We start from the raw sequence: 27932 nt of genomic DNA, 5'->3' as shown, positions 1-27932 counted from the left end.
AGATCCAGAAAATCTTTCCTAGCATCAAATGATTAGACAGCTAACTGTAAAGGCTGTGCTCATTCCATTTACACTGTAAAGCCTTTATATTTTGAGAAGTAGACGTTTGTGTTAAAACATCTTAGTTCTGATTCTTAGTTCTAGTTGTACAAAAGTTGATTTAGAAAGATTAAAGCTGAAAAAAATCACAAATCAATCCAAATATATTTATTCTCTATTCAGAAATTTATATTCATTTATTGAAATGTATGTTCACTTTTCACATTTATTCAATGCTTTTCACTTGAGTGCCTATTAAATTAATGCCTCTTTTCTGAGCAGTGAAAATACATTGTTTCTGACCTCAGAGTTTGGGTTCTAGTGTAATTGTTATTTAACTACATTGCTCTGGTCATTTATGTTCTATAGGGGTGTGGTGCAATTATTTAATGCTGTTCAAAAGCATCAAAAGAACGTTGATGAAAAGGTTAAAGAAGCTGGAGGCTCTATTAGAAAGCGTGCTAAGCTGATATCAACTGTTTCCAAGAAAGATTTCATCAGTGTTCTCAGAGGGATGGATGGAAGCACAAATGAGAAAAGTTTGACTGGGAAGAACTCGAAAGCCAAACAGGTAAGACCGTTAGATCGTATTCAGTGCATCAGATGTCAGCTCTTAGAGTTTTGAGGTGAAAAAGCATACTATAGAATTATAGGGTTTTTTTTTTTTTCAGATTTTATTAAAATGTCTACATGCCCACAGCCTAATTTAAAAGTTTGTATTCTTAAATTTCATGGTGACTTATTCAGTATGGAAGTTGCCAGTTATAGATGTTGTTACAACTCAGGAACCAGTAGAGTCAGGCGAATTTTTTAGAGACAGAGCAGTCTCTCTCCTATCTGAAATCCTGCGTTCTGTGCATTTTGTAGAAGACTAAATGAGGGATACAGCTTCAATTGAGACTGTTACCCACAGCGGTAACTGTGATGGTGTGCAACTTCTAAAATGAAGAATTGGAGCTTTGGGAACTATGGTGAGAATTCATCCTTGTGCGAGGCAGCTTTGATGATACTTGGCTGTTTGGGAGATGAAGAACATAAATACTTTACATGATCTTGGGCATGAATCTCTGCTTCTCCCGCCCTTTGACCTATGAACCCCACTAGCTTTTTTACTGTACCAGGTGAAAGGTTCTGAAATGTGCTTTACTCTCAGAAGGGCTGTGGTTTTTTTTAAATTAAAGCAAAGTACATAGTTGCATTTGATGGCTTGGTTTCTGTCGCCAACAAAGAGTACTTCAATCAGGAAACTAGAGTTTCTTTCGTAAGTTTTTTGTTTGTGTTTTGGGAAGACAATAGGAACTCTGGCAAGAAGAGCATTTAGGAATTTCATGCTGGCCTAGTGTTGAAATATTTTTCAAGTTTCTTGATGAAATGGCCATTTTACCTAATTTTGACAAAGATTTTCTAAGCTGTTTATACTTTGCTGATCTCTTGAGTATCAAAGGACTCAAATTTTGTATATTTATGTAAATGTGGTGCACACTGGTGCTGCCTTTTTAAAGTGTTTGTCAGAAGTAATTATGAACACATGAATACTGTGTTTGGGGATTTGTACTTTTTAGTTAAAAAGTCTAACAGGCTGTGTTCTGTTCTCACTTGTGATGTAATGATATTTTACTGTAAGAACTGGAGAAAGATCGAGCAGCACTGGATGAGAAAGAGCTAATGGGGCATTGGAAAAGGAAAGACTTTTTTTTTCCCTTTTCCTCGTTGGTTTCAAAGTAAGTTTTAATAGAAGCATTTGTTTTTGCTTTGGGATTACTTTTTTCATGAGTTATGAAAATACATGAAGGGTTCTTTTCAGTGGAATTATTGCATTTTCTTTGTTACCATTTGCTCTTTTGACCTTGACCTTCTTTTTTTCTACTTCAGTGATCACAGGCATGGTATTAATCTGAGACAAGGTCAAAAATTCCTTGAGATTTAAACCAAAGTGGCTTTGCTTTAAAAGTAATTTGTTTCTAGAACTACCTATCCCGCACCAGTGCTACCCTGGCACATTTTTTTCTTTTAAAAATGTTTGTTTTCATTTTGATTTTATACTTATGGAAAAACGTAAAGTACCTATTTGTACCAGGTACTATCCTTGTATCTTTTTTTTTTTTCTTTTTTTTGTGGTACGCGGGCCTCTCACTGTTGTGGCCTCTCCCGTTGCGGAGCACAGGCTCTGGACGCGCAGGCTCAGTGGCCATGGCTCACAGGGCCCAGCCGCTCCGCGGCATGTGGGATCTTCCCCGACCGGGGCACGAGCCCCTGTCCCCTGCATCAGCAGGCAGACTCAACCACTGCGCCACCAGGGAAGCCCTATCCTTGTATCTTTTAAAAGCTTACAATTCAGACAGACACATGATCTCAAGTAGATAAGTAAACGAGATTAACATGACAACATACAAATTCTCAATTAGTATGTCTAGACTGTTATCATCAATTACACTAGGTACAATAGACTATAAATTAAGTGGCTATTCCCATCTGTGGGGAGAATTTCAAAGTAACCTATATTATTCATTTAGGACATAGATCAGTTAAGTCTATGTAGGTTACTTGAAATAGGTGGACTTTTTTTTTTTTTTTTTTTTTTTTTTGCGGTACGCGGGCCTCTCACTGTTGTGGCCTCTCCCGTTGAGGAGCACAGACTCGGCACGCAGGCTGAGCGGCCATGGCGCACGGGCCCAGTCGCTCCGCGGCACGTGGGATCCTCCCGGACCGGGGCACGAACCCGTGTCCCCTGCATCGGCAGGTGGACTCCCAACCACTGCGCCACCAGGGAAGCCCCGAAATAGGTGGACTTTTAAGGCAATTGAAGAGAAAGAGGGAAGGCCAAGGTGGGAATAGGTTTGGTGTGCCAAAACACTATTCGGAAATGAGTCATATATTAATGGACTGGATAAAGGAGGACGTTAATTAAGTAGAGAATAAGATTTCCCCTTTTTCTCTTATTTCACCTTATCCTAGCACCACTGCTGCTACACACTTGCCTAATAAATGCTCCTTCTCTCCTCATACAGTCTGACAGAAGAGATTTTATGGAAGTTGCTCATTGGTGTCTCTTTTCTGAGCATAATGCTATTCAGAACACAGGCTTTTAATCTCTTATTTCTAATATTGTGAAATCTTTAGAGTCCATCCACATATAAACTGGATTCACTGGCAGCTATCTGTCAGGATACCAATCTGGAAAGACCTTCATATCTTCAGCCCCTTTATCCGGTGGTTGTGACATTAAAGTTCAAAACAGACAAGAGCCAGTCGTGTTATAGTAAGCAAAGCTGGGTAGAGTGGTAATAATCTAATATAGAGGTCGGGTCCATTACTGTCAGTATACCTCAGGAGTGCTCTTGGTGTTGTGTGTGGTTGGTTGGTTGATTTGTTTGTCTGTTTTTGAATCCTTAGGAAGACTTGTGAAGCTATGTTATGGCCCTGAACCTGGTTTTCTCAGAACCTTTTCTTTTTTGCTGCATTAAATTTTTTTTTTTTAAATTTTATTTTCAACACAATAGGAACACCGCTCCAAAAGAGAACTATGACTAAATAAAATAGCCAGTACCCTTCCCCATCCCCCTCTACCCCTTGTCTTGTCCCTTCGCCCCAAGGTAATAGATCTTTCTTCTAGTGTTTACCTCCATATATTAAATAATATTTATACTGTTTTGTTATCAATATTAGATATTATCTTTTGTGGAAGGTAAAGAATTGGCATTCTTAACATTCCTTTGACCCCATACATCTCATACTCGGTCCTTCCAGTATAGTATATTCATGTTTTTGGCTAAATCAGTATTCAATGTAAACATTGTTCACTGCTAAGCCAAGTAATGTATGATAATATTATTTTCTTTATTTCCTTACAGTTTTTGTTTTCCTGGAATTAACATTTGCTTCATTTTATGCACCAAAGGCTTGCTACACTCTTCAAAAGAACTCTTAAACCCTTCTCACTACTATCTTCTTCATGGTCACCCTGCTACAATCCAGACTGATTGTTTTTTACGTGCTAGGCACTGTCTGTTTTCGACTTGGCTTTATCACTGTCCTGGGAATTCCCTTTGCCTCTTCCCTGTGCAGTAGTCTCTGTTTCTTGGACTAAATGTCTTATTTACTCTTGGCTTTCTCCCTCATTTTGATGAGGTTACATTTACCAGTAGCTTTCTGGGAACGGATTTGGGTACCCTCAGTTTTACTTGATGTATTGGCTAGATATATGTAGTGGGTTGAATGGTGGCCCCCAAAATAAGTCCACTTCCTGATACCTGGAAGCTGTGATGTACCTTATTCGGAAAAAGGGTCTTTGCAGATGTAATTAAGTTAAGGGTGTTGAGATGATGAAGAGATCATACTGAATTATCTGCATGGGCCCTAAGTCCAGTGACAAGTGTCCTTGTAAGAGACACATGGGAGATCTGACAGGCAGAAGCAGAAGGGGCAGTGTCACAGCGGAGGCAGAGGCTAGAGTGATAGCCACAAGTCAGAGTGCCGACAGCCCCTGGGAGCTGGAGGAAGCACAGAGGCGCTTCTCTCCCACAGCCCTCAGGAAGGGGGGCCTGGCCACACTCTGAACTGTGGCACGCTACATGGCTGTTGTTTTAAGCCACCCACTTGGTGCTAGTGATATTATGGCAGACATGGGAAACTAATATAGTATAGATGTGTGTGTTAGAAATAATCTTCCCTCAGAAATTTGAAGTTATTGTTTCTTTTTTTTTTTTTTTTTGCCAGTGAGAGGCCCGGTGCTGTTTTGATTTCTGGTTCTTTACCCCTTGGAACCTTTGGGCTCCTCTCTCTATCTCTGCTGTTCTGAAACTCTGCAGTGCAATGCGCGGGGCGGCGTGCTCACTCCCTGCTCTGAGCCCGTGGCGGCTCTCTCAACCCAGTGAGAAGTTCATGTTCCTCCCTTCTAGACACGTTGTTTGGTTTCTTGGATTTAATATCTTTGATTATTTTTGTGCCTTTTTTTTTCCTATGTTCTCTTTCTGGAATTTCTGCTAATTGGTTGTTAGATCTTCTGGATTGATCCTCTTATTTTCGTAACTTTTTTCCCTCTAATTTTCTCTCTCTCTGGCACCTTTCTGGGGAAAGTTCTTTGATTTCTAGCCCTTAAATTGAGTTTTAAAAATATATGACTTCATATTTTTTAATTTTGAAGAACACTTTTTGTTCTTTTGTTTTATTCTTGGGATCCTATTATTGTTTCATGAATGCGCTATCTGTTCTCTTTGGGGAATTAATTATAGGCATCTTAAATTTTTCTTCTACTCTGCGTTGTTTTAAGTCTCTTCTGAGCTCATTTTTGCTGTTTGCTTTGGCCCCAGTCTTTCCAGTTGGAGGCCTTCCTTAGTACATGGCGATCCTCACTGTCCACTCATATTTACGAGTAAAGTACTAGAGAATGGATTGAGCATCCCAGCGTGAGCCCAGGGTTTACTGGTTGGTGAGCTCAGCTATAGAAGAATCAAGAGAGTTGGTGCTTTTGTTGGGAAATGTCCAAATGTCAGTTTCTATAGGACTTTCTTCTGGAACTTATATCTTTTCTAGAGAAGACTGTTAATAATCCTCTGCCTATGTATGGGGTAAGAACTTGCTGCCAGTATTCTTGGAGCAGAATGTAGGAATAGTCTTTGGGGCTCCAGCATTCAGTATGTAGACTTATCCAGGGCAAGCTCTTTGTGTTAGCCAGTGTTCCAGAGTCCGGGACCTCTCTGGTTTAATATTTTCAGGGAGTAAACTACTGTCCATGTTAGTGTCAGTCACCTGCCTCCATAAGCTGGCGAGGGGACCAAGAGGTCTAATAACTGCTTCTTACGCGGACTATCAGCCATTCTTCTGTTTTTATCACACCCATTACCCCTACCTCCGCCCACTGCCCCCAGTTCCTGAGCATGGATCCACTGTTTGTCACTTAAACATCAGCTTATTTTTCTCTGTTAATTTGTTGCTACTACTCTATGTAGTTTTCATCCCCCCAAAATTTTCTGCCATATTGTGTCTCCTATTGTTTTCCCTTCTGTATTGTTTCCTTGTATGTTTATAACTTTTATACCTTTATTTTAATTTTTGTAGGCTTTCCTGTAAGAATTGGAGATAAATGCATGTCTGGGGTTTAATTGGAAGACCTCCTTTTTATTTTAAAAGCAAAAAGGTTCATGTATCGTAGCTTCCTATTGCTTTAATGGAATTACTGGTAGTCTTAAGTTGATTATAAAGTATTTCACAAACAATAAACCTTTAAATTTTGACATTTTTAATGTTTTGAAGTGAATTGTTTGAAAAATACATTATAGGCATACTTCCTAAAATTTTAGCCATATAAAGAGGGAAACGTCCATGTGAAGCAGATATATTCACCTCTATTTCTATGGGTTTCCATCTTTGGAAACAATCGTTGTGATTATCTCTCTTCCTTTGAGAGTCTTTAGATATTTAGATTTATGCTCTGGCACATGTGTGTTTAGCATTGTTTCTTAGAAAATAAAGAAGAAAAGAGAGTATATGCTTTTTAAAAAATTTGACTAGTCTGTTAATTTGTGTTATGTAATCTGATAGATAACGAGAATTACTAATTCATTTCTTTACAAGTCACATATCTATGATTTATAAGTCTGTTTTAAGGGTGATGTGTATTTGTGCACTATACATCTACATTTGACTTACTTCATTTTAGGTTTTTATATTTACTGTTTTTGTGAGCTACAACTTCAGCTGTTTGTTTAAAGTCTGCTTATTTCATTTAAAACCATGATCTTCTTCAAGGCTTCTGATGCCTAGATTGGAGTACTTTTTGATATGTTCCAAGACTGCCTTTCATATCATTGGCTCTTTATCTAGACATTTTTCCTCCTCTGATCCTGCTGACTTGGATAATGCTGTTGCCCTTAGAAGTTTTTAAATCTTTTTCTTTCCTAATTTTGTTGTAGGTAGTCATTATTTCTAGAGCAAAGTACTTGGGAACTCATATGTTACAAAGCCCTCCTTAGGGCAAAAAAGGTGTAATTGCTTTTTAAAGATCATTTTTAGGGAAAGAGATTTTGAAATGACTTACAAGTATTTTAAAAGATGTCACACTGATATATTAAATTACATTTGAGTCACCAAATTACTGTACTTTACTCCTTGGAGCTGAGCTTGGGTACTGTGAAGTAAGACAAAAAGGTACCTGATGGGCTTGTTTCATAAGAAATAACAGCTAATATTTGTAAATCAAAAAAAGCCTCACTCTAGTGCCTAGGGCAGTTATTATTCTAGGTATTTTTCATCTCTAAAAAAATGAGTTGTTTCTTCAGTTACATATGTATGGTTTAATTTTTTTTCTTAATAAATAATTGTGTATTTCTTTCATCATGTTAAGCCAGGTCATTTGTACAGAGGATATACATCACGTTAATAAATGTAAACACATTACACCTTGGCATTCACAAATTTAACACTGTTTTTTTTTGCTTTTTCCTTTTTTAAAAAGTTCCTCATATTGTAAAGCTTATATGCAGAAGTATGTCACTTACTGGTGAGTTCAGTACCCAGTATCCACTTTTATGCCCATTGTTTTCTCTATTCCCTATCATATCATGTCACAATAAATCTTGTTAAATCAATACAGGGGACTTAGTTTATTTTTATTTTTTATTTTATTTATATTTTGTGAGATAGGGCTATGAAATGCAACATTGTTAGTGGAAGTGAGAAAGCCTAAGAAAAGAGTGATCCTTAGCCAAAAAATAAAAATTTGGGGTAAAGTATTGAATGTCAAATTCAGTGGAGGTTGGTTCTTTGAATGAATCAGTCCATCAAATATTTCACATAGAAACGAGAAGAGAAACCATTTGAAAAATTGTTTTAGTATGTGTTCCAGGTGGTACAGATGTTAGCTCATGAAACTAGAAAGTTTTAAAGTTGGAAAAATTATGATGTGAGAATGTTCATAGAAAACGTGACTCTCAAGAGGAATGTGCTTTGGAAGAATATAAGAACCTTAGCTTTGATTTTAAAACGTCATGAAGCAAACGTAGTGGTGGCACTAGCTCATCCATTGAACCAACCTAGCCTGTAGGTAAAGGTGCTTTGAGTAACTGAAGAAGCATTTTTCATTGCATAATGGTGAACTCAGATGATAACAGGGAAGGAGGCAGCAGTGAGTGATACTTCTGTTGAAGTGTTTACCTTCAAGCTAAAGAATTTCGTAAAGAAAGTCACAAATTGGAACAAGTGTTCAGTGTTGCTGAAACCAGCCTATACTGAGACAGTCTTTGAAAACACTTAAATGAAATAAGCATCAGAGAATGAAGCCATAATCAGTAGACATTTTCACTAGTAATAATTCAAGGAAAAAGAGACGGTGCATCTCATTTTTACCTCTTTTCAAGGCACACTTAAGCAGTTGGTTAGGAGGAAGAGAACTGCCAATCTTTGTACTACTGTAAGGGAAAAAAGCCTAACAGTTTTCCAGTTTTTCACATTCTTTATAATTTTCTTTCTTTTCTCTTTTCTTCTTCCATAGGGGTTGGAATGTAGGGTGTTTGCTGACGGGTGGGGAGCTAGAAAAGGGGATTCTGAGTAAGTTGGGATCAGATTTTTTAGTCTCCTACCTTCAGTTAAGGAATTTGGACTTTATCCTTTAGGCATTTGGGAGCCAGTTGTAATTTTTCATCAGGTAAGTGATGTGATCAGGTTTGATTATTTTTAAGAAAAAGAAGGCTGGAGGATGTAAAGCCGGTGTCAGAAGACCAACCAGTGGGAGGCTACTGTGGTAATCACATCAGGAGGGGAAAACTAAAAGGGGGTGAGCTAAGGTTGCATGGGGGTAAGAAGAAAAGAGGAGCCAGATTTGAGAGGCAGTTTTGAGGTTGACTGGGTCTGGGACTCACCTGATTCAGAGGGATGAAGGAGAGGGAGGGACTGTGGGTGACCGTGAGGTTGACAGCTTGGGAGATTCAGAGATGGTGATGGCTTTCACCAAATCAAGACTGTAAAAGGTGGAACGTGTCTGAGAGGTAAAGACTTTTGGAGGCAATGTCTGCCCCAGGTTGTAATGAGAAATGAGACGTATGACAGTGAATCAGGTCAGAAACGTCAAGCACGGGGCAGAGGCCCTGGGTTAGTGCGGGAAGCCTGACACAAAGGAACAGGCGGCCCGAAGAGCAGTGTGAGTGAAGACCGCTTAGTGCAGGAGCTCACGAGTCTGTCTGTCTGTCTCTGCAGGGTCCCGGACACGCGGAGGACAGTTAGTCTGTTTACCCAGTCGGGGAAGGTGAATAGTGTACTTTAGAAATGTAAACATTTCTAGGTTTAAAGAATTAATTGTCACCTATTCGGAGGGAATTCTCTAATCCAGAATCTGTAAATCCCTCCCTTGGACCAAATAAATGCAGCCCTGAATGTACCAGCCACATACCAACATGTGGCAGGGCACGTTGGCTGCTTCCTTGATGTTGACCCTGAGTGAATTTTTTTCTTTTTAAAGATAAGATTGTATTTAGGACACTCTGTTTAAGGAAGCAACAAAAACTTACATTTTGTATAAAAAAAGTTTTCATTAGAGATTAGTTTTAATCCTTAAGGGAATAGTACCTTCCTTCCCCCATTCAGAACACATACCAGTCTAGAGTGATGTTTTCCCAATATGTTGAATAATCAAGATTTTAATAATTAGAGCTGCTAATTTTTTTCCTTACCTTTCAAAGTTGTGATTATTCCTTTTGCTCTTTTCTTGAAAAGTTGACTAAAATTCAGTCAGATTTCTTGGAACTTAAGCGAACTTAAGCGCCTGTTTCCTTAAAGGTGGCACAGAAGCAAAGGAGATGCAATTTAAATCTGTTAAGTCTCTAAGGAGAGTATATTGGCTGCTGTTAGGAGATCATTGACTATATGTCATTAACACTCTTGAATTACAGACTTTCTGCAATGTTTTCATTTATTTGAAATTGTCAATATATCAATTTGGGCTTTTGTTACAACGAAACCGCAATAGTAATTTTGTAGTAAGAGAAAGTGCTAGCTAGTTTCTGTTAGAAAGTAATTTCCTTACTGATTGCAGGACAACAAATTTAAATCAAAATCAAGGGGAAAAGTTACTGGAAGAAACTAGGTATTTACTTTTTTCTGATTTTGTGATATGAGTGCTTTAAGTGTCAAACATAGAGATAAGTTAGGGGGCTCTGTTTCTCATACATTTCTCATAAATGACAACCATGTGATTTCTTCACAGCTAGGTATTTAGTGGTGGGAATGCTTTTGAAATACCTGGCTTCTTTGGTATCTTGGTAACTTAGACCTAGACTCTGAATTGCTGTGCACTTTTAAAATTGTGCATTCCTGCTGATTCATAGACCTACTGAATTCTCCTCCCAAGGGAGAAAGCCTAGGAATGGAGGGACTCCTCACACAGGTCCCTAGGTGGTCCCCCCGGCCATTTTCAGGCCTCAGTTTTTAAAAGGAGTTGGGGGTGTGGAAGGCAGGCAAGGGAGTGGAGAAAGATGCTGTCCTTAAGTTGCCCCTACATTGCAGGGCAACACTGTTTTACTCTCACATAAAAGCGGCTCTAACAGGAATGTGTGGAATGCTCACTTTGTAAATAATTCAGCTTAATGTTTGTTTACTGAAAATGCCTAAATAGATTAGAGTTTAGACAAAAGAGAGACTCCAAGTTTGAAATAAGAATGAGCATGATTGTACACTTTGCTGTTGATGGGAACAGCCTAAAGCCAGTTTCCCTTTGTACTCACTTTTAAAATATGCTGTTTAATTTTAACATAGGGTGGTTTCTGATTTGAACAGCAGTTTTAATCAAAGTGAACTTATGTTTGGCAGTGTGGTAACATACAGCATTTGACATGGGGGAAATATGGGTATAAGTGGAAAATATAATTATGGAGCTGCTGTGGAAATCTTTAGTTACTGTTAAAATAAAAATTAATAGTGGTGCCGTACGTCTTCTGGCCTGCTTTGAAGAAATGTTCTATTTGAAGGGGCTGAAGTGGCTTGCCTGCATAGGATTTTCATCAGTGAGGTTGAGGCTTTTTCTTTCTTTCTTTGATTTTTTTTTTTAATTTAAATGTCCCGCACAAGGTGTGTCTTACACCCATGTGTTTGCACTTATGGTGCATTTTTAAAAATCAAAAGACTTATTTTACACACAGACTAGAGAACCAGACCGCCTGGGTTCAGAATACTTGGTCTGCCACTAACTGCAGATGGTTTGCTTACCCACACCAAACCTAGGATACTTCTCTGTTTAAGACAGTCATTCTAGGAGTTATAACGACCTCACAGAGATACTGTGAGAGTCAAGTGATTTAGTATATGTAAAGTGCTTAGCATTAGAAAGCTTGGCATCTAGTAAGCACTATATAAATGTTTGCAATAGCATGTCATTAGAATGAGTTTCTTATAGTCAGTTCTTAGTTTTTCCTAACAGATAATAGTTAAAGATGAATCTGAAGTTGGAAGCTAGTTTGTAAGGAAACTGTTGTTACTACTGCTGAGTTACTGGATCGTCCAAAAATTATCTAATAATTGAATAAAAATTGTATTTAGATTTGGAAGGTTCTCTCTCCTTTTAGGTGTGTCTGGCCTAGTAATGCATACTTCTTACAAAATAATAAAACTAGATTTTGAGGACTTAGAAATGTGTCCACTTTCTCTTACCCCACACTTCAAGCTGTGGTTGAACTGTGTAACTTAACAAGATTTTCCTTAGCAAGGGGGATTTGGTCTCTAGGTGGGTGCTTTCCTACTATTTGAATGTTCTCAACTTTGTGAATAGTGCGCAGAACATTAGAAGGTCACAGATGTCCTCAGTCGGGGGTTCTGTGTGTACATGATGACTCAGGGCATTAGTGGTAGGGACAGGGTAAATGGGCTAGGAGGGGCCTTATTATTGTTTGCTTTGTGCCAGGTACTATGGCAGGTGTTTTTATATAATTATCATTTTAAGAAATACTAGAACTCTCATTTAAAGATGAGAAACCCAAAGTCAGATTAAATGACCTGCCTCAGGACACACTGATAATAATTGACAGACTCTGGATGAAAACCTAGTCTGTATTGCTCCAGAACTGTCTTTCAGCCATTAGTGCCTGTGTGCTTAAAATAGTGAGGTACTTTTTTAGAAGCAGAACAGAAAACTGTCTCCATTCTCTCACCTAGAGGAGCTGGGAAGAAGGGGGGCTGTCTGGCGAGCCCCAGTGTTGCCTGCCCAGACGAGACAGAGAGGTAAGCAAGGCAGCTTGCTGAGTTCTGGGTCTCACCTCTCCTTCACTGGTTACGTAGTAGCACTTGGGGAATGACCCACTTTAAAATCTCATTCCTTAAAACTGGTTAAGGAGGAAGTAAGATAAAATATTACAGTAAAACACTTCAGAATTATGAAACTCATTAGACTCATTTAGAAAATTCTTTGGGGAATTCTCTGATGGTCCAGTGGTTAGGACTCGGTGCTTTCACTGCTGTGGGCCCGGGTTCAATCCCTGGTCGGGGAACTAAGATCCCGGAAGCCACGCAGTATGGCCAAAAAAAAAAAAAAAAAAAGAAGAAAGAAAATTCTTTATAAGTTTACTGTTAGAATTGACTTTCTATTCATTTATCAAGGAATTTAAAGTTATTGGATATCATTTAATCATTGTTTGCCTAATAGAAATTTTAGAATCCTTTTTTTTTCAGGTATTTTATAGAAAATTTTCAAACAGGAAAAACATGTGAAAGACCAGTATTTCTGTCACCTAGTTTCTAAAATTGTTAGCACTTGTCCATGTGTTTATTTTATAGCTGTCTGCCTATCCTCTCTCCATCTAGTTTTTGTTTGTTTGGGGTGATTATTTGAAGGTAGTCCCTATACTATCCCAGAGATTCTTTTTTAGAAATTAGGTTTATTGTCGTGTGATTCACATACCACAGAATTCAAAAGATCTTTTATAACTTCGAGAACTGGAATCCAGTCTAGGTTCACACCATACATTTGGTTGTATCCTGGTCTCTTTTCTTCTTGACCAGTCCCTTGTCCTCTCCCACCCCACCCCACCCTTTTTTAAGAAGAATATATAATGAGACAAACCAGTTGTCTTGAAGAATGAATCCAGATTCTGAATTTGCCTGATGGTTTTGTCATGGTATCTTTTAACTTGTTCCTCTATGCCCCTTTTTTAGTAGGCTGGAAGTTAGGACTAAAGGTTAGGATTTAGGTTAAACTCTTTTGGCCTATTTCATAGGTGTGATACTTAGCTGCTGTGTACTTACTATTGCATCACATCCATATTAGTGATGGTAGTTTTTCATTTGGTTAAAGTGGTAATAAATAGTCCCTTATTAAAAGTGCATTTTCCCCCTACAGTTAAAGTAATTTCTGGGAAGAATAACTTTGGAAGGAGCAAGTATACCTTTCTCCATCTTTCCTTTGCCTTTTAGCATCAATTGATGATCTTGTCTAAAACAGTTTTGTCATTGGAGTTTACAGAATGGTGATTTTCTCATTTATTTTTTATTTATTTAATTTTTCTAGGGATGAATTTAATTTCCTAAAGATGGGGGCTAATGTTCCCTTCCCTTTAATTACTGCTTTCTGGAGTGAGGAGTTGGGTTAGCAGTCATCTCCAGTGCTGGCAAGAGAGCCTTCTCTCCCCGCCCCGCCTTTCGTTGTTTTTTGTTTAGTATCATGGACATAAGAATTTTTATTTGTTCAATATTTTAAAAACATTATGCTTTCTGATGCTTAAATTCACAAATGAGGTAATGGGAACCAGTGCAAACTGCCTCTTGTGCCCTTTTGACATGACCCCATTTTTCTTTGAGTACTTCTTGCTTTCCGGGATAACAAGATGTCCCAGACCAAACCTTGAACTTCCTGTGTCCCAGACTTGGAATCACCCATTTGAACACGGAACTCTAGTGAGACAATCCATTTATTTTCAAATCTTTTGTTGACTTCAGTAGATTGATTGATAATATGCATATTATCTACCAGATATAACTTAGTTTTGTTTGTATAGCTTTTCATGGTTTTACAAAGAACTTTTCCATATTTAAAAAAATTTTTTTTCCTTGTTGTTACCCCGTCTCATAAACTAACTGCAGTGTTGGACTAGCAAGAAGTCTGAACGTTTCATTGCTGCAAGGACCTTGGTGGTTTGATACTTCAAAAAATTAAGGAGAAGAATGGAGGGATAATAATATATTACATTTAAAAGAATGACAAGGAGTTTATGTTGGCAAAAGCAGCCATTTATTTATATCAATGACCTTTATGGCTGTATGTGTACGTGATATGTGAGGGAGAGAGTATTTACTGTTATCATCCCTCATATTTCAGAAGAGGAAATAGTCAGGTAACATGCTGTCTCAGCCCATTCAAGTTGCTGTAATAGATTATCACAGACTAGGTGGCCTAAACAACAGACATTCATTTCTCAAAGTTCTGGAGGCTGGGAGTCCAAGATCAGGGCACTGGCAGATTTGGTGTCTGGTGAGGACCCGCTTCCTGGTTCATAGACATGTCTCCTTGCTGTGTCCTCACATGGAGGAGGGGCTTATGTATGTTTTTTTTTTTCATTTAAGCTTTTAACAAAGTTGTGATATTAAAACATTGGTGTCTATTTTCTAGGTAAATTCATAGCTCTGCTAACTTGTTTATAAATCTGAATTCTCATTAATGTACTATATAATGTAGTGGATATAAGTATAAGGATGTGCTTTAAGAGACTGGACTGGCAGAGTGTATTGTAAATATTTCATGATCCTAATAGAGTATGAAAATGTATAGAGCACTTGTGTCAAAAGGCTCCTTGAGATGGTCTGTTTGTCTTTTTAGGCAGTATAGTCAGCTTTTAACAATTCTTAAGAGAATATAAACAATGAAGAAAATCAGGGATGCAGGAATGTTTCCTAAGACTTAATTTTGTGGAGCTAGATGTATGTAGATAGCCAGTTAGAACAGAAGAAACCAAATAGAACCACTTTGAACAAGGATGTAAGTGTTAAGTGCACAGTAAACTGAAGGGCAGCAAATGAAATAAAAACAAAAAACAGTATATAGTGGATGAAAGACAATGCATCAAAAAAGCTTGTTTTCCAGGAATATTAGGCCTGAATTCTTGGAAAGCCAGGCAGAATTAGGTTTTCTTAGAGAGTTCTGTACATTTAATGTGTGCTTGGGCTGTAATTAAAGGTGACATGATTTCAGCATCTTGATGTTTTTTCCTGGGATCTCTTATTAAATGCTTTTCTAGTTTGCTTGGATCTTAGAAATTACCCATCTGAATTTGTAAACTATACAAGACTCTGGAAACTAAACAAAAAGTTAACAAAAATGAAGCCCAGTGGGCTTGTTGCCTGGAATACCATCCTAGTAAAAGAGTTCAACAAGCTCGTGAAGGAATAGAGAAGGCAAAACTTGATAAAGACAAGTAGGAATTGCTTAGTAAGACTTCTTTGAAAATCAGAGAAAAGTTTGAGTTTGTTTAGATACGGGATCTTTCATATAAACTTGAATCAGTACGTTCTTCATTGGAATTCTTGTAGATTCTAGATTGAAAATTTTCAATCCTTTATGATTGAATTTTCAATTCTTTAGAGGGATGTTACAGTGTCTTGCACAATTAGAAAATCATTTGTGCTCTTACTTAAATTCTAAAGATTTGGGGCTATATTTTACTTCTTTTGATTTCTACCAGAATACATTTTTTTATATAAAGGGATTTCTCATATACCCTTCATTTCACAGGCAGAACTTTTAGATAGGATTTAATATGTCAACCAAAAAAAAAAAAAAAAAAAAAAAGAAGCAGGAGTCTGCAAATAAGAAAAGAGTTTATTTGGGGTCTTAAGAATTGCAGTTTGGGAGATGCAGAAGATTCGGGTGATCCCAGAAGAGTGTTCCAGGAAAGAGAAAGTTTCATCATAAAGATGAAAAGCCATGAGGTTGTTAAAAGTCACCCGACGAGAATTGTGATTGCCTCTGACTGAAGTCAGAAAATATTTTTGTCCTTAAGAAATCATGAGTTGTTTTAGGGTAGGGTCCAATAAGTAGATAGGCTATGCTGTCACGAATTTCTGGTAGATGTTCTGGATGGCTTCATCAGGTCAAAGGGTCAGATTCCATCCAGGCTGAGATGTGCGTAAGTCACACTTCTTTAATGGCCCCTTGGCTGTGTTTTAGAGGGCTCTCTTAGCAATACTGACTCCATTTTGATTTTCCTTTCACAAATGTAGGGGAGATTACTAACTACAGTTGTAAACAGCTTACAAACATTTGCAACAACAAAGGTATTAAGATGAATTTAACCAGTGGTATGAACCTTGTTTAGTTTAGGTGAAAATAAATTAAAATGAAAACAGAACGTTCTTCTTAGGGAAAGCAATGAAATCAGCTATTGCTGATTGCTAAATTTAGATATGATTATAATGTTTATTTTTTTAGGATTTGACTTTAATTTTCCCCCTTCAAAACTGAAATGAGGTTAAGCTCTTAATTATTTGGTATTAGACTAATGAATAATTCCAAACCTCTGTTTTCAGTTTTCTTTTCAATAGCTGCCAGTGTATGTTTGAACCTTGAAATGGAAGCTGATTAACATTTTTAAGGGTTGTCTTCATCTTCAAAATCAACATAGACTGCTTCTGTATGATCTTGATTAAATATTTGTGTAAAACCAGGCCAGTGAGGGTGGGGACTATTTTGTTTCCTTGTGTCATATGGTTTTCATTAAGTTTTTTGCATTTAAGTCAGTTTTATTTTTCAGTTGATGTAGGCACAGAGAGTTGTCTTGTAGGTTGCTTTAGGTCATTGAGTCATTGCTGCCTTGCAGTAACCCTGACAGATTTCATAAGCTGCTAAATTTTTATCAGTCCCGTCTTAGATGTCAAGACATCCAGACTTAGATGTCAAAACAACTTCCATCTGATGGTGGTAAATATCTGTGCCTCACATGTACAGTATGATTAACTGTCTCTTACATTACATTTATACCAAGGTTAAGAAAGGGAAGTACATTTAATTTCTTTCAAGTCTCGGACCTCTATCTAAACTTTCTCATTTGTAGTGTTGTAGTCAGTGGTTAACAATGATTCAAATCCAGAACTCTCTTGGTTTTTTATTCCTGTTGTAAACATAATACATCATATTGCCACTACTTCTATTTTACAAATAAAACAAAAACCTTTAATTCTCATGATGTCTTAACATTTAATGAAATCTATCTAGGGATCACCCGAGGCAAATTTTACAACAAATGACACATTTGGAATTTGCTTCAAGCTTTCTCCTTTTCTTATATTAATCTCTGATCCACCTTTTCTTTGTGGGTGCTCCAAGCATTTAGGAGGTTTTCTACTTAATGGTTAAGTCATCTTTATGGAAAAGATCCAGTAAGTTGAAATTATGTAAATCTGTTGTGTGAGATAATTTGCCTAAGTTTTGACTTTCTTAGAAATTATCTGAAAGTGTATTCAGTTGTTTTCAGTGTACTTTAGTCCTCATTCTACTGTGTAATTTTTAGGTTATAACAGATGACTTAGTAATATATTGTGTTCATATTGATTAAGTTGTAGAGCAGTGTAGTATTATGGAAAGAACTTGGGCTTTGGAATCAAATGGATCTGGATTTAAGTATTGACTCAGCCATTTATTAACTCTGACTTAAATAAGTTGCTTCACTTCTTTGAGCCTTAGTTTCCTTTTAAAGATGAGAAGGACGATGGCAATCTGGCTAGGAAACTTAAGAGAATTAGAAGCAAGGGAATATTATATAAAGTGTCTGGCACATAACAGCTTCATAGTATAATTCTTTTTTTCATTGAATAAGTTAGAAAGGAAAGCAGAATCATTATGGTTAATAAAACCAGAAAGGTTTCTTGGGGGAGATTTTTTTAGGAAGATGTTGGAAGAGGCTTGTAAAACTTGGGGATTTGTGGAAATGATTGAAGAATAGTTGGTTTTCTCCTTGTTGTCCTGTTTTTTCCTTCTTAAATTAATTTTTTCTTTGGCATGTAGTTTAGAAGACCACATTTTGCAAAAAAGTTCATTATCAAATAAAGCAGTTTTCTGCCCCATTCTGTCTACTCTGCATGGCTCTGACCCCAGGGCAACCTGGGCAACCAGGACAGCTGGCTCCTGTGGCTAGTTCTGCTGGCACTTACACATCTCATATTCCCAGCTATCCCAGAGCCAGATCCTTTGATTTGTCAATTTGAGGTGTTACCTATTGGCTTTCTCTTATTGTAGGCAAATATTTCATTCCTCTTACACAGTCTGTTTCCTCCCGGCTGTCCTTTCAATATAGTTAGTTTATAATTTTTTGCTAATTCAGTGTTCAACATATATTATTATGCCTGTACAAGTATTATTTACAGCTGAAGATTTTAATATTCCTTACTTATGTTTCCTTTCTATTTGTTTTTCCTGAAATGAATAATTGCCTTGATTTTCATATTTAACTTCCACAATTTATTTAGCTTTTCAAAATCAAATTACCTCAGGTAATGTATCTATTATAAAAACTTTCTTGGAGACATTCTCTCCTAGAATCCTCTATTTTCCTTTTTCTGGGTTGATTGCTCTCTTGGGCCGCTTCACAGTTGTCATCCTGGGACGTAAATTTCTTCTGATCCTTGGAATGTCTGCTGGATTGGATTCCCTATTTCCTGGATCTCGAATCTTCTTCTTTCTTGGTTTACTCCCACTGTTTCGGTAAAGCATACCCTCTAGGGGTTTTGTCCAGTTAAAATGATGGGACTGTGGCAGTTGGCTGGTGATGACAGCTCTCAGCAGCCTTTCCCGAGGTCACTGCTGCAAGCTTTCCTCCCTGCCTGACTGTAGTCACCGTGCTGGAGCCTCCATTTGGTCTCATCCTGGACATGTCCTTCTCTTTCCTGTGTTGGAATATCCTTATTTTTTTCTTATCCTGTGTCTTTCTCTTCTTGATTTACTCCACCTTTTTGGGGAGGACATTCTCAGTAGTTTCTCGAGAAAGGCTTGATTGGAAGTAAAGTTTTGGGTACCTCATGTGTCTGAAAGTGCCTCTATTCTGTCCTCACACTTGAATAACAGTGCATCTGGGTATTAAATGTTCAATTGGAAATTCTTTTCTTTTAGCATTTGGAAAGCATTCATCTATTGCTTTTTTGCTTCCAGCGGTGCTGTACGAAAATCTGAATCTTACTCTGATTCCTGATCATCTGTATGTATGTGATTTATTTGTTTGCTTTCTGGCAGCTTATAGCACATTCTTTTAGCACCCCTTTGTTCTGAAATTTTACATGGTGTCCTTGATGTGGCTCAATTTTTCTTTAGTGTTTTGGACATTCAGGAGGGCTCTTTTCACTCTGGAAATGTGTGTCCTTCACTTTTTGGGAAATTTTCTTGAAGTATTTCATCAATTTTCCTCCTCTCCATTTTTGCATATCTCTGTCTGTAGACCTGTTATTTGTATGTTAAACCTCTTGGACTGGTTCTCCGATTATCTTACTTTTTCTTCTGTTTTCCATCACCTTTTTCTTTTTACTCTTTTCTGGGTGATTTCCTTAACTTCATCTTCTCACCCTTATAATAATTTTTTTATTTCTGCCATCATGTTTTAAATTTCAAGCTCTTTCTTATTCTCTTAATGTTTATTTTAAAATAGTAACTGTTCTCGCTTTGTGGATGCAATATAATCTTCTAACTCTTCAAGGATATTAATGGTATTTCCCCCTAAATTTTCTTTATTTTAGTAGTTTCTTTCTTTTTATTTTTTAAAGAAATAAGTGAAAAAGCTCAGTTCCCACTCTTCTCCAGTGATCATATCAGGAGGATTATGAGAAATACTATTAATATGGACTATGCCCCAGGGATTAAAAACCAAACCACACCCAGGCAGTATTGTCCTGTCATGCATTTTGTCTTAGCAGAATCATCTTGTTTTCCCCAGAGCTTCTTGTTTTTGTAAAAGACACTAAAAGCAACTGACTAAAGTTTATCCAGTATATTCTTTTTTTAATTTAATTTAATTTATTTTTTAAGCAGCAGATTCTTATTAGTTATCTATTTTATACATATTAGTGTGTATATGGCAATCGCAATCTCCCAATTCATCCCACCACCACCCCTCCCCCCTGCCACTTCCCCCCCTTGGTGTCCATACGTTTGTTCTCTACATCTGTGTCTCAATTTCTGCCCTGCAAACCGGTTCATCTGTACCATTTTTCTAGGTTCCACATATATGCGTTGATATACGATATTTGTTTTTCTCTTTCTGACTTAACTTCACTCTATATGACAGACTCTAGATCCATCCACGTCACTACAAATGACTCAATTTCGTTCCTTTTTATGGCTGAGTAATATTCCATTGTATATATGTACCACATCTTCTTTATCCATTCATCTGTCGATGGGCATTTAGCTTGCTTCCATGACTTGGCTATTGTAAATAGTGCTGCAATGAACATTGGGGTGCATGTGTCTTTTTGAATTATGGTTTTCTCTGGGTATATGCCCAGTAGTGGGATTACTGGGTCATATGGTAGTTCTATTTTTAGTTTTTTAAGGAACCTCCATACTGTTCTCCATAGTGGCTGTATCAATTTACATTCCCACCAACAGTGCAAGAGGGTTCCCTCTTCTCCACACCCTCTCCAGCATTTGTTGTTTGTAGATTTTCTGTGGATGCCCATTCTAACTGGTGTGAGGTGATACCTCATTGTAGTTTTGATTTGCATTTCTCTAATAATTAGTGACGTTGAGCAGCTTTTCATGTGCTTCTTGGCCATCTGTATGTCTTCTTTGGAGAAATGTCTATTTAGGTCCTTTTTTGGATTGGGTTGTTTGTTTTTTTTAATATTGAGCTGCATGAGCTGTTTATATATTTTGGAGATTAATCCTTTGTCCATTGATTCCTTTGCAAATATTTTCTCCCATTCTGAGGGTTGTCTTTTCGTCTGATTTGCAGTTTCCTTTGCTTTGCAAAAGCTTTTAAGTTTCATTAGGTCCCATTTGCTTATTTTTATTTTTATTTCCATTACTCTAGGAGGTGGATCAAAAAAAATCTTGCTGTGATTTATGTCAAAGAGTGTTCTTCCCATGTTTTCCTATAAGAGTTTTATAGTGTCTGGTCTTACATTTAGGTCTCTAATCCATTTTGAGTTTATTTTTGTGTATGGTGTTAGGGAGTGTTCTAATTTCATTCTTTAACATGTAGCTCTCCAGTTTTCCCAGCACCACTTATTGAAGAGACTGTCTTTTCTCCATTGTATATCCTTGCCTCCTTTGTCATAGATTAGTTGACCATAGGTGCATGGGTTTATCTCTGGGCTTTCTATCCTGTTCCATTGATCTATATTTCTGTTTTTGTGCCAGTACCATACTGTCTTGATTACTGCAGCTTTGTAGTATAGTCTGAAGTCAGGGAGTCCGATTCCTCCAGCTCTGTTTTTTTCCCTCAAGACTGCTTTAGCTATTCGGGATCTTTTGTGTCTCCATACAAATTTTAAGATTTTTTGTTCTAGTTCTGTAAAAAATGCCATTGGTAATTTGATAGGGATTGCACTGAATCTGTAGATTGCTTTGAGTAGTATAGCAATCTTTCACAATATTGATTCTTCCCATCCAAGAACATGGTATATCTCTCCATCTGTTGGTATCATCTTTAATTTCTTTCAGCAGTGTCTTATAGTTTTCTGAGTACTTTATTCCTAGGTATTTTATTCTTTATGTTGCAATGGTAAATGGGATTGTTTACTTAATTTCTGTTTCTGATCTTTTGTTGTTAGTGTATAGGAACGCAAGAGATTTCTGTGCATTAATTTTGTATCCTGCAATTTTACCAAATTTATTGATTAGCTCTAGTAGTTTTCTGGTGACCTCTTTAGGATTCTCTATGTATAGTATCATGTCATCTGCAAACAGTGACAGTTTTACTTCTTCTTTTCCAATTTGTATTCCTTTTATTTCTTTTTCTTCTATGATTGCCATGGCTAGGACTTCCAAAGCTATGTTGAATAATAGTGGTGAGAGTGGACATCCTTGTCTTGTTCCTGATCTTAGAGGAAATGCTTTCAGTTTTTCACCATTGAAAATGATGTTTGCTATGGGTTTGTCATGTATGGCCTTTATTTTGTTGAGGTAGGTTCCCTCTGTGCCCATTTTCTGGAGAGTTTTTATCATAAATGGGTGTTGAATTTTGTCAAAAACTTTTTCTGCATCTATTGAGATGATCATATGGGTTTTCTTTTTCGATTTCTTAATATGGTTATCACATTGATTGATTTGCATATATTGAAGAATTCTTGCATCCCTGGGATAAATCCCACTTGATCATGATGTATGATCCTTTTAATGTGTTGTTGGATTCTATTTGTTATTATTTTGTTGAGGATTTTTGTATCTATATTCATCAGTGATATTGGTCTGTAATTTTATCTTTTTATAGTATCTTTGTCTAATTATGGTATCAGGGTGATGGTGGCCTCGTAGAATGAGTTTGGGAGTGTTCCTTCCTCTGCAATTTTTTGGAAGAGTTTGAGAAGGATGGGTGTTAGCTCTTCTCTAAATATTTGATAGAATTCACCTGTGAAGCCATCTAGTCCTGGACTTTTGTTTGTTGGAAGATTTTTAATCACAGTTTCAATTTCAGTACTTGTGATTGTTCTGTTCACATTTTCTATTTCTTCCTTGTTCAGTTTTGGAAGGTTATACCTTTCTAAAAGTTTGTCCATTTCTTCCAGGTTGTCCATTTTATTGGCATAGGGTTGCTTGTAGTAGTCTCTTAGGATGCTTTGCATTTCTGCGGTATCTGTTGTAACTTCTCCTTTTTCATTTCTAATTTTATTGATTTGAGTCCTCTCCCTCTTTTTCTTGATGAGTCTGGCTAATGGTTTATCGATTTTGTTTATGTTTTCAAAGAACCAGCTTTTAGTTTTATTGATTTTTGCTATTGTCTTCTTTGTTTCTGTTTCATTTATTTGTGCTCTGATCTTTATGATTTCTTTCCTTCTACTAAATTTGGGTTTTGTTTGTTCTTCTTTCTCTAGTTCCTTTAGCTGTAAGGTTAGGTTGTTTATTTGAGATGTTTCTTGTTTCTTGAGGTAGGGTTGTATTGCTATAAACTTCCCTCTTAGAACTTCCTTTGCTGCATCCCATAGGTTTTGGTTCATCGCGTTTTCATTGTTATTTGTCTCTAGGTATTTTTTGATTTCCTCTTTGATTTCTTCAGTGATACCTTGGTTATTTAGTAACGTATTGTTTAGCCTCCATGTGATTGTGTTTTTTACATTTTTTTCCCTGTAATTGATTTCTAATTTCATAGCATTGTCAGAAAAGATGCTTGAAATGATTTCAATTTTCTTAAATTTACTGAGGCTTGATTTGGGACCCAAGATGTGATCTATCCTGGAGAATGTTCCATGTGCACTTGAGAAGAAAGTGTAATCTGCTGTTTCGGGATGGAATGTCCTATAAATATCAATTAAATCTATCTGGTCTATTGTGTCATTTAAAGCTTCTGTTTCCTTATTAATTTTCTGTTTGGATGATCTGTCCATTGGTGTAAGTGAGGTGTTAAAGTCCCCCACTATTACTGTGTTACTGTCAATTTCCTCTTTTATAGCTGTTAGCAGTTGCCTTATGTATTGAGGTGCTCCTATGTTGGGTGCATATATATGTATAATTATTATGTCTTCTTCTTGGATTGATCCCTTGATCATTATGTACTGTCCTTTCCTTGTCTCTTGTAACATTCTTTATTTTAAAGTCTATTTTATCTGGTATGAGTATTGCTACTCCAGCTTTCTTTTGATTTCCGTTTGCATGGAATACCTTTTTCCATCCCCTCACTTTCAGTCTGTATGTGTCCCTAGGTCTGAAGTGGGTCTGTCATAGACAGCATATATATGGGTCTTGTTTTTGTATCCATTCAGCGAGCCTGTGTCTTTTGGTTGGAGCATTTAATCCGTTCACGTTTAAGGTAATTATCGATATGTGTGCTCCTATTACCATTTTCTTAATTGTTTTGGGTTTGTTTTTGTAAGTCCTTTTCTTCTCTTGTGTTTCCCATTTAGAGAAGTTCCTTTAGCATTTGTTGTAGAGCTGGTTTGGTGGTGCTGAATTCTCTTAGCTTTTGCTTGTCTGTAAAGCTTTTGACTTCTGCATGGAATCTGAATGAGATGCTTGCCACGTAGAGTAATCTTGGTTGTAGGTTCTTCCTTTTCATCACTTTAAATATGTCATGCCACTCCCTTCTGGCTTGTAGAGTTTTATGCTTAGAAATCAGCTGTTAACTTTATGGGAGATCCATTGTATGTTATTTGTCATTTTTCCCTTGCTGCTTTCAGTAATTTTTCTTTGTCTTTAATTTTTTCCAGTTTGATTACTATGTGTCTCGGTGGGTTTCTCCTTGGATTTATCTTGTATGGGACTCTCTGCGCTTCCTGGACTTGGGTGGCTATTTCCTTTCCCATGTTAGGGAAGTTTTCGGCTATAATCTCTTCAGATATTTTCTCTGGTCCTTTCTCTCTCTCTTCTCCTTCTGGGACCCCTATAATGTGGTTGTTTTTGTGTTTAATGTTATCCCAGAGGTCTCTTAGGCTGTCTTCATTTCTTTTGATTCTTTTTTCTTTATTCTGTTCCACAGCAGTGAATTCCACCATTCTGTCTTCCAGGTCACTTATCTGCTCTTCTGCCGCAGTTATTCTGCTATTGATTCCTTCTAGTGTATTTTTCATTTCAGTTATTGTATTGTTCATCTCTGTTTATTTTTTAATTCTTCTAGGTCTTTGTTAAACATTTCTTGCATCTTCTCGATCTTTGCCTCCATTCTTTTTCTGAGGTCCTGGATCATCTTCATTATCATTATTCTGAATTCTTTTTCTGGAAGGTTGCCTATCTGCACTTCATTTAGTTGTTTTTATGGGGTTTTATCTTGTTCCTTCATCTGGTACATAGCCCTCTGCCTTTTCATCTTGTCTGTCTTTCTGTGAATGTGGTTTTTGTTCCACAGTCTGCAGGATTGTAGTTCTTCTTGCTTCTGCTGTCTGCCTGAATAGTTTCTTTTTCCTGCAAGTTGCTTTTTATCTTTTTATTTTTCATTTATTTATTTATTGAATTATATTTTATTTATTTTTTATACAGAAGGTTCTTATTAGTTATCTATTTTATACATATTAGTGTACATATGTCAATCCAGTCTCCCAAGCAAGTTGCTTTTTAAATGTTTGTGTTTGTTTATGTTATTCTGTGTCTTCTTTCTGATAAACCTTAGTTGTCTGTTCATGACTAGAACAAATAATCCTAAAAAGGTTACTGGACACTCTGAGTATGTGGATATTGTCCACATGACATGTGAGCTTTAATGTAGGCTTCTCTCAGTGGGTTATTTATTATTAACTGGTCAGATTTTCTAGAGTATTCCTGATCTCCTGCCTGGAGAAAAAAATCTGCTGACCAGCATTTTGGGAGCCCAATGTGAGAATAAGGCTGGGACTCACGTTGGGGGTGGAGTGTGTGTGTGTGTGTGTGTGTGTGTGTGTGTAACCTAATCCCCTGGTTTTGGTACTGCACCTATGCCTTCATCTGTGCTAGCTCATAACCTCTCCAGGGGTTAAACCTCAAGTGTTCTGCCAGGGGAGGGTGGAGTGGGGAGCAGATCTAGGGACCTGATTGTTTCTTAAGATAACTTTCACCCAGTTCTCTTCATTTTGGTTCCTCTGTTCCTACCCTCACTTCCAGAAGTACCCAGAACTGCCCGTTTCTAGGTTTTGGTTTTTTTCCCCTGAACATTCTGCAGCGTGAATTGGGTTAGCTGTCAGCCTGACAGTTGCAGTTGTAGGATTCACCTTCCTTGGCTTTGCCAAGACAGTTTCCTCCAGTCCATCTGCTTCCACCTTCTAAAATTTTGTTGCTGTTTTTTCTCTTTGGATCTTGTCCTAGTGGATTATGTCTTTAAAACAACAGTCACTTTTTTGTTGTTGCTTAAGCTGTGCAGTTGAGCAGGACTAGTTGTTTATGTTCAAACAGCCACCTTAACACGGATCCCCTGCCTTTTTTCTTGCTGCATATTTATTCAGCATGTGGAGGCATTAGAAGTTAAAGGGTCATCTTGAGAGGTGTTTTTTTTCTTGAGCTGCCATCTTGAGAGATACTATAGAAAATACCTGTTTGTTTGTTTGTTTGTTTGTTTGTTTTATGGTACGCGGGCCTCTCACTGTTGTGGCCTCTCCCGTTGCGGAGCACAGGCTCTCGACGCGCAGGCCCGACGGCCACGGCTTACGGGCCCAGCCGCTCCGTGGCATGTGGTATCTTCCCGGACCGGGGCACGAACCTGTGTTCCCTGCATCGGCAGGCAGACTCTCAACCACTGTGCCACCAGGGAAGCCCGAAAATACCTGTTTTTAAACTATATTAACCTACACTTGTTAGTACTAAATTTTATGTTGTCAGTTTTTTTCTCCATATTGTTGCTTTGTGGTATAAAAATGCCACTGTAATGTAGCTTGAATGATGGCAGTCTGTCAAGCATCCAGTGCTGTGTCTGACATTGGATTCCAAAATCTGAAATCTTTTCTCTCTCAGCCGTAAAGTGTACTTAGTCTTACAGCAGTGAAAGAAAACTGTCACTAAGAAATATTTGTCCTTTTATTTGGTGGTTCTCAGGCTTTAGTGAGCATCAGAAGCACTGATTGGCTTATTAAAACAGATTAAACCAGAGTTTCTGATTCAGTAGGTACGGAACAGGGCCCAAGTTTTGGGGGTCTTTTTTTTTTTAATGTTTCTGTATTTATGGGCCTGAGATTGTGAATTCCTAACTAGTGATGCTGATGCTGGTGTGAGGGCCACACTTTGAGACTGACTGAAGCAGGCTGTGTGAGTGCTTGAAAACCAGAACGCCACCACCAAGACCCCCAGTAAAGCTTTACTTCATTATCTTCAAGTTGGACAGTTGAGAAGAGCTTTGAATTTATGCTGTGATCGCTCTCTTTGCCTGAAACATACGCCTACTTGATCGTGTTGATGGAGACAGTAGGTCTCACCATTTTAATTAATGAATCCTTTCCTTTGGTCCACTGTTACCCTTTCTTTCTTTCTGAGCTGCCTGGTTAAGATTGTCCTCGTCTCCCCTTCTTCCTTCCCTCCTTTCTTGTGGTGCCTGCAACCCTGTGATGCGGCAGAAGTTGGCTGTCAGGGTGAGCTCTCATGTAGAAGCAAGTCTGCGTTGAGGTCGGTCACGTGGGGTCTGCCTGCTCCGGGTCGGTAATGTGTTCATAGCATGTTGGGTGTAGTTATTTAAACATGGAGCCTTGTTACCATGAAGGTTGTGCATACTCGCATGTAAACACAAACATTCATGTCAGGCTGTCTTTACTAGTTAGTCATTTGTGTGTGCCTATACCAGGAAGCATACACTTTTTAGAATTTAATTGAAAACTTTGAATAATTAATTTGGCAGGAGAAGTGTTACAGTTATTGGTTCTAAGTGGATCTCTGTTCATTGGGAGCAACTCTCTCTTAAGTAAGGTGAGGAGGTTGGCAAAGAAAACTTCAGTTGAATCAGGGAAAATGGCCTTTTATCCAGTTAGGTAATTTAATCTGACAGAAGCAGAAATCGTTTCTAGGAATGTAGGTTTGACACTGTAAAGACGAGGGATGGGGAGGTGTTAGCATCCGCCGTGAGCCGCGTTATAAATTGCCTTTCTACTTCATTACTGTCTATCAGTGCGGCGTGAAAAGCATTGGAACTGTTTTACTATTGGGTTTAACCTAGCACAGATGTTTTTGTTTCTTTATGCTGGTTAAATTATAGTACAAAGTGCACTGTTTGATTCACTAAGTCATTTCTGAAATCTTTGCTCACATTTATATGCTGTCCAGTCTTTGGGTTCTACTGAGGGACAAGCCCTGGGGAGTAAGCCAATAGGAGATTTTTCCTGTTTGTAATAGTGTCTTTTTT

General features: G+C 37.6%; 1 protein-coding gene across 1 annotated transcript in view; it reads left to right on the top strand.

The window, feature by feature from the left end:
* RRP15 (ribosomal RNA processing 15 homolog) overlaps window positions 1-27932 on the top strand; it is a 46689-nt gene that overhangs the window by 16818 nt on the left and 1939 nt on the right. Inside the window, exon 4 of the mRNA XM_060088661.1 lies at window positions 409-610. Coding sequence (XP_059944644.1) covers window positions 409-610 — 202 coding nt within the window. The remainder of the gene's footprint in view (window positions 1-408; window positions 611-27932) is intronic.

This window comes from Mesoplodon densirostris, chromosome 2 (assembly GCF_025265405.1).
Source record: "Mesoplodon densirostris isolate mMesDen1 chromosome 2, mMesDen1 primary haplotype, whole genome shotgun sequence".
NCBI classification, from domain to species: domain Eukaryota; kingdom Metazoa; phylum Chordata; class Mammalia; order Artiodactyla; family Ziphiidae; genus Mesoplodon; species Mesoplodon densirostris.
Note: the sequence above shows the minus strand (reverse complement) of the source record. Positions and strands in the feature narration are given on the sequence as shown.